The sequence below is a fragment of the Bufo bufo genome, chromosome 7 (genome assembly GCF_905171765.1).
Source record: "Bufo bufo chromosome 7, aBufBuf1.1, whole genome shotgun sequence".
NCBI classification, from domain to species: domain Eukaryota; kingdom Metazoa; phylum Chordata; class Amphibia; order Anura; family Bufonidae; genus Bufo; species Bufo bufo.
The window spans coordinates 19,210,080-19,221,244 of record NC_053395.1 but is presented as its reverse complement, the minus strand read 5'-3'; the positions used below and the strand labels follow the sequence as shown (position 1 = coordinate 19,221,244).

General features: G+C 47.0%; 1 protein-coding gene across 1 annotated transcript in view; it reads right to left on the bottom strand.

Moving 5' to 3' along the window:
* Positions 1 to 844: 844 nt before the first annotated feature.
* Positions 845 to 11,165, bottom strand: part of LOC121008391 — a 54,409-nt gene continuing 44,088 nt past the window's right edge. The window contains exons 22-23 of the mRNA XM_040440891.1: positions 9,594 to 9,671; positions 845 to 1,054 (exon numbers count right to left, since the gene is read on the bottom strand). Coding sequence (XP_040296825.1) covers positions 960 to 1,054; positions 9,594 to 9,671 — 173 coding nt within the window. The 3' untranslated portion in view covers positions 845 to 959. The remainder of the gene's footprint in view (positions 1,055 to 9,593; positions 9,672 to 11,165) is intronic.

Below are 11,165 nucleotides of genomic sequence, written 5' to 3'. Positions count from 1 at the left end.
TGATGTCATCAAAGGTCCTTTACCCAGGTCCTGAAGACAGAAGAGATGCTGGTTGCGTGAACAAGTGGATTAAGGTGAGTTAAATTATTATTATTATTTTTTTAACCCCTCCAGCACTATTGTACTAAGCATTCTGTATTAAGAATGCTATTATTTTCCCTTATAACCATGTTATAAGGGAAAATAATACAATCTACACAACACCTGGGTACCAAACATGCCAATTTTTCACACGCGCGTGCAAAACGCATTAAAATGTTTTGCACTCGCGCTGAAAAATCGCACATTTTCCCGTGACGCCCGTGTGAAAGAGGCCTAAAGGACATGATGGGGCCCAGCGACTGCTTCACATTTCCCACATATATGAGCACGTCATCTGCGTAAAGAGACACCCTCTCCTCTTTGGCTCCCATGGGGAAACCCACGATTTTTTCCGAGGATCGGAGTAAACATGCAAGCGGTTCAATCGCAATGGCGAATAAAAGAGCCCCTGACGTGTGCCTCTGCTCAACCCAAATACCTCCGATGTACCACCATTAGCTTTAATCCTAGCTCTGGGACCGCGGTATAGTAGTTGAACCCAGGATATACTGTATATGTGTTTCCAAAGCCCGCGCACTGGTCCTTTAAGAGCTGGTCAGAGTGTGCACACCCTACGGGCAGACAGACGGGTCAGAGTCGATTGAACAGCGCAGTGCCGAATGAAGAAGAGCTTGGGGACACCTGCGGGTGCACACCACCGGTGTTACAGTAACAGGCAGAATATTGCTATTAATTTAGTTTTTTTCTCCATACAGGGGCAGAGTGAATTGTAAAAATTATAAAAAAATATATATAATTCTTATTAGTTATAACTCCAATAAAATTTATTAATTAATCTGGCTGCACAGAGATGAAGAACCCTACACAATGTGATACCCGAGTGATATACACCCGGGTGACCACGTGATCGTTGCTTTCTATAGGGTCACTCCTGACGTGTCTGAGCTCAGATCTTGCTCCCCGGGCTCCTCGATGTAACCGGTCTCCTGGATAGGAACACTTAACAATTCATCTGAAATGTAAAAAAAAAAAGATTTATTTACAAAAGCATTTAAAAAAAAATTGGAGTAATCTGGGTAACAACCAATATGTCTTCCTTAAACAACCAGTGCCCCCCATACTCCGATATTGCAAGGACTAGTTTTAGGGGTGCATGACATGAATATGGAAGGGGCGACAGTGCCCCGCTTGGACTGGGCACCCATAGCTTGCATCCACAGGCCATGGTATTGGGACCCTGTTAGGCGATAATCAGGCCCTTTTGTTATGTTTATATTTGGGCACTATGGGGTACACCATAATAGGGGCGTCACCAGTAGGTATCGGGCAGGACATCATCCAGCTGAAGGGCATGTGTACATAGAGGCAGTCCGTGCAGCCTTTAGGAGTATTTAGAGTCAAGCAGCTCCTAAAAGGCACTTAAATTGTATCGTTGCGATGGGCATGCTTAACAGGAAAGTTAATATTCGCCCCCACCTTCTGCAGGATTATACTGAACAGGCACATCTGTAGTATACGGGAGTTGTAATACCCGTTACTACCAAAGGTCACTTGGTGTGCTGTCGTCCCTCCTTAATTATGGGGATTTGTTGTATGTCAGTTTTATAAAATGTAATGTAATGTGTGTATTTCCCTGTCACTGAAACTTGTATGCACAGGCCTGCTAGGGGTGTAATTACAACTTCTAGTCCATAGAGGGAGCTAGGGAGCCCTAGTTTATATAAGGCACAGACAAGGAAGTAAAGGAGAGTCTAGACCAGAGTTCAGAAGTTTCTAGAGCCTGAGGAAGCTGGGAGAAACTGAGGCAAAGATCAGAGGAGCCAGAGGTACTGAGAGAAACAGAGGAGGTACTTATTTCAGCCATAATCAAGGATATAAAGCCAGACTTAGGTTAATGGGCCTTGGTGAAGAATTGCTACATTCCAGGATCAGACAGAGTTAGAGTGCAAGCTCCTTTGCTGCAAATCCTGTGTTCAACACTCTGTAATTACCCTGCTGTACTGAATTGCCTGCATCGACCGAATTGCAAAATCGACTGTATGCTGAGGAACTGCGTTTCCAATATTGTCTCTGCCTGCAAACTACTAAAGTTCAAGTTCTGTTTTAACACCACGTTTCCTCAAATTATTCCTGCATCCGCAAACGGCGTGCCACCGTTTACTTGGCACTGGCGTCACGAACTATTTCTACCTATACCTGCCCTTGCAGAGAGTCAGCTGTACCAGGTTAGTGTATATTGCACTACATCACCCAGAAACACCTACTGCGCACAACTTGAGTACGCTGCACTTCTCTTTTGGCGTCACGAACAGGATACGCACGCTTTATAGTGCAAGAAGCGTGAACTTTGTGCCTTATACCGTTGCCCTGTGACCAAAGTGACAATTTTCCTGTTTATTGAAAGTGAACTTTGTGGACTGAAAATTATACCCAAAGTGTACCAAAAACTTCCAAAAAGCGCTGTGCAGTATTGCGCTATACAGAGGAAGAAAATCGCCGCATTGGAGTGTGGATTTATAGACTTTTTACAATCCTGCTTGCTGTCAGTGAATGGACAGCGTTTTGCTAAAGATGGCCACCGGCTGCCTGGAGTAAAGTTTCCCGCGCCGCTGAGGACATTCGTGGGCGGATCCCTGCAAAGACACAGAGAGTCCCGCCCCTCTTCATCATCGCACCGCCGCGGCCCTGCTTCTCCTGCGTCATCGGGTGCTCAGGACGTCCGGAACCTCGCGAGACTTGACCTGCGCAAGCCCGACGATACCGGTAAGCACTTGTAACCGGAGGGAAGGGGAGTGTACCGGCCTCTTTAGTCGCCAGCGGCCACCTCTTAATAGACTACCATGTCAGAGCCAGGAGTGCCTGAGCAGCCGGCCCCAGGAGAGCTTGCGGCTCCTGGTCATCCGGCGGCCCCCAGCATGATGCCCTTTACCATGCCCTACTATTTCGGGGCCCCATGGTTCCCCCGCTACAGGGGGGAGACCCATACCCTAAGGGACTTTGAAGAAAAGTTGCTGGCACTATTCCGATTGTACCCTATAAATGCCGACCAGCAAATGGAAATCCTGCTGGCGCAGCTGGAGGGAGCTGCCCGCAGGGAAGTGTTATCCTGGCCTGCTACTGAGCGGAGTACTCTAGAACAGATATTCACCCGCCTCAGAGCCACTTTTGAAACTAGGACTGCCTCAGAGGTAAAGATGCACTTCTTTGGCCAGAGACAGAAGCCCGGTGAGTCCCTCCGTGACTATGCCCTATCACTTCAGGAGGCTTTAGGGGCTGTAATCCAGATAGATCCCAAAGAGGCTGATAACCGGGACCAGACCCTGAAGGAACAATTTATCAACGGGGTGTCTAGTGAACAAATAAGGACCCAGTTAAAGATGCTGTCCGCCCAGCACCCTAACAGTGCCTTTCTGGACTTTAAAGAACTGGCTATAAAAATTCTGGGGTCCACAGTACCTCCTGAGTTGAGCGCCCTATCTGAGTCATCAGCCTGCAAGCCAAAACCGCTTGTCACTAACCGAGCTGAGGCCGGCCAAGCTGTTCAAGTGTCAGCTACTGATACTATTGCCATGCTGACAGAGCAAGTAAATCACCTCACTAAAAGTCTAGAGAAAGTGTGCAGAAAAATAGAGGAATGGGAAAAACCCATAATGTTAGAAGAAGAATTTCTGTCACCTCCTAGGCCGTTCCCACCTCCTTACCAAGAGACTCACCCCAGGGATCCTGGGAGGCGTAATAGAGGTCGCAAGAAGCCCGTGTGTACATACTGCAAAAAGCTGGGACACACAGAATCCACTTGCTGGCAGTTAAACAGGGCAACCCCTGAGGCTGAGGACCATCCCTCGGGAGGTAGAACACTAGGTCCAGATGATCCAAATTGGATGCCGCGGTATGTAGGATCCCATCCTAAAATCAATATAGAGATCAACGGGGTCCCCTTTGAAGCCCTATTAGATACTGGGTCTCAGGTCACTACTATTCAGCTGCCTGCATTTGAAAAGTTCTGGGACACCAACCAGTTGACCCAACCGCCTGAATCCTGGGTGGAAATTATCGCCAGCAATGGCAAACCAGTAAAGGTTCATGGATACTGGGAACCCACCCTGCAGGTGGGAGAAGTAACCCTGCCTCAACAGGGAGTGATCGTAGTACAGGCCGGTGACAGAGGAGGACATCCTGTCATTCTAGGCACCAATGTCTTCAAAAACTGTTATTCAGAAATACTTGCTGTATTACATCAGACTTTGCCCACTGCTTCCTCTGCATCCAGGAGGGTGATTCAAAAGACTATCACTGTGTTAAGTGCCCAGCAGAGGTTTGCTAATGGGAAAGGAGAAATTTGTACTGCCAGGATCCGTGATATTAAGCCTGTGACTTTGCCTCCTAATTCTCAAACTCTTTTGTGGTGTCGTGCTGTCCTGGGAGTCGAAGGCCGAGATTATCCAGCCCTGGTGGAACCACTCCAGATGGAGGATTATCCTTATGTGAGAGCTGCCAAGTGCCTGGTGAACGTCTCCCAAGGTAAAGTACCTGTCCGTCTGATTAATCTGAGTAATCATCCTGTTGCGCTTACTAAGCATTGCCCTGTTGCCCAGCTGTCCCAGGTGTCCTTCCAAGACATCATTCGTCTTCCAGTGACAGAAAAGCCGCCAGCTGCAGACAGCAGATGTTCGCCGGTGACCCAGCCACAAGTGCCCTGGTGGGAAGAGCTCCATGTCGGGGACGAGAATACCCCCCAACGGCAACAAGAAGGGATTCTTCAGCTTGTCAAGGAGCACCACCAGGCCTTCAGTAAGCATGCCACTGATTATGGAGAGGTGAGTGCCATACAACACACTATACCTACTGGCTCTCATCCTCCTATCAAGGAGAGATACAGACCCTTACCACCTACTTCATATCAGACTGTAAAGGAAATGATCCAGGAGATGAAAGACTCTAATGTAATCCGGGACAGCCGTAGTCCGTGGGCGGCACCCCTAGTCCTTGTAAAGAAGAAGGACGGTGGTATCCGTTTCTGTGTGGATTATAGGAAAATTAATCAAATAACCCACAAAGATGCATACCCACTGCCCCGCATTGAGGAGTCACTAACTGCTCTGGGCTCCTCTGCCTATTTCTCCACATTGGACTTGACCAGTGGCTACTGGCAAGTACCCATGGCCCCTGCAGATAGAGAAAAGACTGCCTTCACTACTCCCATGGGCCTGTTCGAATTCAATTGTATGCCGTTCGGGCTATGTAATGCCCCAGGAACTTTCCAGAGACTAATGGAACGGTGTTTGGGTCACAAAAACTTCGAAACAGTGCTGCTGTATCTAGATGACGTCATTGTGTACTCAAAAACATATGAGGACCATCTGAAACATTTGGCAGAAGTATTTGAAATCCTTATCAAATATGGCTTGAAGGTAAAGCCATCCAAGTGTCACCTGCTCAAGCCTGCAGTAAGATACCTGGGGCATATAGTAAGCGGAGAGGGAGTGCAACCTGACCCTGATAAATTAGCAGCTGTCCGTAATTGGCCGGTTCCTACTACTGTCAAAGAGGTGAGGAGTTTCCTTGGTTTTGCCGGCTACTATAGACGTTTTATCCCCCATTTTGCTCAAATAGCTGATCCTATCCAGGAGCTCTTGAGGGGACAACCCAAGAAAAGTCCTAGAACTCCTGTGCCCATTGAGTGGAATGAGAAAAGAGAGATAGCGTTCCAATTGCTAAAAAAGAAACTGACCGAGCCTCCAGTGTTAGGTTATCCAGATTATAGCAAGCCTTTCCATCTTTATACCGATGCTAGCAAGCGAGGCCTGGGAGCTGTGTTAGCCCAAGTCCAAGAGGGAAAAGAGAGAGTGATAGCATATGCAAGCCGCTCCCTGAAAGGAGCTGAGAAAAATGACCAGAATTATAGTTCCTTCAAACTAGAGTTCCTGGCATTAGTGTGGGCGGTGACAGAAAAATTCAAGGATTATCTAGCCGCCACCCCGTTCATTGCATTCACTGACAATAACCCTCTGGCACATCTAAATACAGCTAGATTGGGGGCCTTGGAGCAGAGATGGGCCTCTCGCCTTGCCAACTATAATTTCTCTGTAAAGTATCGTGCTGGACGCACTAATGATAATGCTGATGCTTTATCCAGACTTCCCACAGAGACAGCTCCTGATGATGTGCGAGATGCATGGGAAGATGTAGAGATGCCGGCTTTCTATAACAAGTTTGCTCAACAGGACCAGGCTCGAGCTACCAATGGCAGAGCTGCAGTTCCTTCACCCTCCAGTAGGCCTGATCCTAAAGAAGAAAGGTGGGTGAAACTACAGTCTGAAAGTAGAGTGCTGGGTGAGCTGTTGGACTTCATTACTAGTGGCAGAGCCCCTGAGAGGATTCGGCGTAAGAGTGCAGATCCTGAGCTCATCAAACTATGGAGACAGCGCCACCAACTCTTCATACAAAAGGGCCTGTTGCTACGGAGAAGCCTAGACCCAGTGTCCAACGAAAGAGTACACCAGATTCTCATACCCCGACGGGATGCAGGTATGGTGTTGGAGATGTACCACAATCAATCCGGTCACTTTGGGGTCCAAAAGACTGAAGCTACTATCCGCCAGCGGTTTTACTGGGTAGGCATGAGAGAAGACATGGAGAAGTGGTGTCGAGAGTGTGTAGCCTGTGCCTTGAAACGAAGTGAGCACCATGATCAGAGGGCACCACTGAGACCCATTGTAAGTACCCGTCCTCTTGAACTTGTCGCCATCGACCATGTAAAACTGGAGCCTAGTCGCTCAGGGTATGCTTATGCCATGACTATTATTGACCATTTCACAAAGTTTGTTGTAGCAGTGCCTGTGAGAGACCAGACAGCTAAGACTACAGCCGAAATGTTCTGGAAGCACTTCCTCCTGCCCTATGGATGTCCAGAAAAGATCCTCACCGACCAAGGACCTGCTTTTGAGTCTCATCTGTTCCATGAACTGTGCCGCTTACACAACTGTAAGAAGATCCGGACAACGGCCTACCATCCTCAAGGTAACGGATTATGTGAAAAATGAATCAGACCTTGATAGAGATGCTGAGGGCCGTGCCTCCTGAAAACAGAGGAGATTGGCCCAGTCTGTTGCCACAGCTCATGTTCACATACAATCATACCATACATTGTTCCACCGGGTATACCCCTTTTTACTTGATGTTTGGGCGCCAAGGGACATTGCCTGCTGATCATTCATTGGATGTACATGTGCCTGACTGCATTAACCCATACCCTAACACCGACTGGGTTGCTGAACATCAAAGGCGATTGGATGCAGCCAAGGCCATTGTTCAGGAACGTATGGACTTTGCTAGAGACCGGCAGCAGAAAGACTATGATCAGGCAGCCCAGGCAGAACCCTTGACCATAGGGGCCGTGGTATGGTTAAAGAATAACCGTCGTACCAGCAAATTGGACAGTAAGTGGGAGCGAAGTCCTTATGTTGTCACTGCAATCCCAAATGTTGGAACTCACACTTATGAGATCACCCGGGAAGACAAGGGATCCCAAATTGTACACCGAAACCGGTTGAAACTCTGCCTGACACCAGAACCTAGTGCCGAGAGTTCTGGATCAGAATATCCTGTGTCAGAGTCAGCCATACAGCCCGAGGATCCTATGCAGGCTGTTAGTAATCTGAGGTATGACGCTGATCCCATGCATTGGCTTCTGACACCTTGGTTGAACTTGCTGGTGCCTGCTCCGGCACCTACTGTAGCTTCACCTCCAGCAGAGCCGGTTCAAGATGCCCCGGATCCAGTTTCCCCTCTTGTGGATATTGTTGTTCCAGTTGTTCCTGACCAGGGTCTCGCTGATGGAGACCCTCCTGTTGCTCCTGTCCCTTCTACTTCGTTGCTAAGGGAAGAGGAGACCCCTGTACTGAGAAGGTCTACCCGGATGACCAGGGGACGCCCGCCAGTCCGTTTAGGAGACTTTGACTATTCTGGTGGCGTCTCCTCCCAAACCGTTGTTACTGGGAACACCTTGTTGGACATTTGTGCGCAAGAATGGACTCCCCCACGTGAGCCCTTGCCTGTGCTACACCCACAGGAAACCCCTGGGTAGTTCCGTTTTTATGCTGTCATTTTATTGTGCAACTTCATACTAAAGTATTGTGCCCAGAGATGGACTCCACCGCATGAGAGCCTCTGTGATTTAATAAGAAATAACCTGGGTACGGACTCATGTTTGTTATTTGAGCCTCCAAGAACTTTTATACCGTTTTCTACTGTTTTATCATGGACTTATTCATTGTCATGGACTATCCTGGTTATAATGTTACGCTGCGCCAGGTCAGCGCCCCCGTTCCATTCACTATCCTGAGAGAAGAGAACGACGCCCCTTGTCACTACCCTGCACCTTTGCCAATTGGACCTGATGTAAATGCAGTTGAATTGCATATATGTATGCCTGCATGTCTCTTTTTCTATTTCAGGTAGAGATTCCAGTTGGGAGATCCATGATGGAGTACGAGGTCGTACTCAGCTTAAAGCAGTGGGGTATGTAGTATACGGGAGTTGTAATACCCGTTACTACCAAAGGTCACTTGGTGTGCTGTCGTCCCTCCTTAATTATGGGGATTTGTTGTATGTCAGTTTTATAAAATGTAATGTAATGTGTGTATTTCCCTGTCACTGAAACTTGTATGCACAGGCCTGCTAGGGGTGTAATTACAACTTCTAGTCCATAGAGGGAGCTAGGGAGCCCTAGTTTATATAAGGCACAGACAAGGAAGTAAAGGAGAGTCTAGACCAGAGTTCAGAAGTTTCTAGAGCCTGAGGAAGCTGGGAGAAACTGAGGCAAAGATCAGAGGAGCCAGAGGTACTGAGAGAAACAGAGGAGGTACTTATTTCAGCCATAATCAAGGATATAAAGCCAGACTTAGGTTAATGGGCCTTGGTGAAGAATTGCTACATTCCAGGATCAGACAGAGTTAGAGTGCAAGCTCCTTTGCTGCAAATCCTGTGTTCAACACTCTGTAATTACCCTGCTGTACTGAATTGCCTGCATCGACCGAATTGCAAAATCGACTGTATGCTGAGGAACTGCGTTTCCAATATTGTCTCTGCCTGCAAACTACTAAAGTTCAAGTTCTGTTTTAACACCACGTTTCCTCAAATTATTCCTGCATCCGCAAACGGCGTGCCACCGTTTACTTGGCACTGGCGTCACGAACTATTTCTACCTATACCTGCCCTTGCAGAGAGTCAGCTGTACCAGGTTAGTGTATATTGCACTACATCACCCAGAAACACCTACTGCGCACAACTTGAGTACGCTGCACATCCAACCAAAGGACAGAGAAGCGGCCATTTATTGGGGGCCCCTGGAGACAGCGGGCCATTTCTAGGCTGGTCCTGTTCCGGTTTTATGGTTGGGGAGAAGTGACCCAGGGAAGTGCTCTCCACAGGTGCATCAACGCTACCAAACAAGGGAGAGGAGAGCGTCTTCAGGAGGGGAGGAGTGTGCTGGTGTCAAGCAGCTGCTGAAAGGGTCCTAAATTATATCGCACAGCTATGAGCGGACTCACCAGGAAAGTCAATATTCGCCCCGACTCCAACAGGAATCTTTATAATCAAATATTCTGAATCTTTTTCCCCTTTTTTATCTGTAAACATAAAAAAACAAGAGTTTAACATAAAGGAGAACTCCACCTTCAGGAGGGCTCCACTGAAAGCCATGTAAAGGGGTCGCCCAGTGTATTATATTATGTGATATCAGTGGGTTACATTTAAAACTTTGCAAATCATCTTGATTTTACAAAGAAAAAATGAATTAATATATTGTGTTCACAGCTCCTACACAGAGCTATGTGTTTCCACGGTTACAGACTACAAACAAACCCTGTGTAGTCTGATCCTGCTGTCCTGGGTTACTCTCCTGTCTGTCTCCTCTTCCCCACGGACAGGAGAAGAGGCGGCAGGTGGGAGAGAGCAACACATGACCACAAGACCTGTAGGTGGGCACAGGAGCTGGAGACACAAAGTGCTAGGACGTAGTCAACTTTATTATACATTTTGTTTGAAAGATCTCTGCCTGCTGTCATTGAATATGAACAATGTCATAGAAGTGCAGTTCTGGAAGGGGTTATATATCTATAAGATATAGAGTATGGATGAAGGAAGAACTCACCAGAGCTGCGGGTATAACAGCAAAAAATACTCTTTGAAGCTGTAAATACTAATTAGAAATACATTATTCAATGTCAGCAAGAATTATGGAGCATGACTTTAAGGCCTCATGCACACGACCGTTCCGTTTTTTGCGGTCCGCATATTGCGGATCCGAAAAACAAGGGAAGCCGCCCGTGTGCCTTTCGCTATTTGCGGAACGGAACAGGCGGCCCATTGTAGAAAGGCCTATTCTTGTCATCAAAACGGACAAGAATAGGACATGCTATATTTTTTTTGCGGGGTTACGGAACAATGGATGCATCTTTTGCGGCCCCATTGAAGTGAATGGGTCCGCACCCGAGCCGCAAAAACTGTTTCTGCGGCTCGGGTGCGGACCAGAACGGTCGTGTGTATGAGGCCCAAGGCAAATGCCACGTTTCTAATGCTTAACCCCTTAGTGACCAGCCTGTTTTGGGCCTTACTGACCAAGTGTTTTTCTTCCTTTTTTTCATCGTCGTGTTGAAAGAGCTATAGCTTTTTTATTTTTCCGTCTATATAGGTTTATAAGGGCTTGTTTTTTGCGGGACAAGTTGTGGTTTTTAATGGCGCCATTTTGGGGTACACATAACTTTCTGATTAACTTTTACTAATTCTTTCTGGGAGGGAGATGTGAAAAACAGTAATACTGCCACTGCGTTTTTACATTATAAATTTTACGGCGTTGGTTTTTCGGTATAAATAACATAATATCTTTATTCTCTGGGTCAGTACGATTACAGTGATACCAAATACGTATAGTTTTATTTATGTTTTACTACTTTTTTGCAATAAAACCCCTTTTTTTAACGAAAAAGACCCATAACTTTATTATTTTTATTTCTATGGAGTTGTGTCAGGGCTTGATTTTTGCGGGACGACTTCTATTTTTCATTGATATTATTTTGGAGTAAATGGTGCTTTTTGATATCTTGTTATTAAGTTTTTCCGGT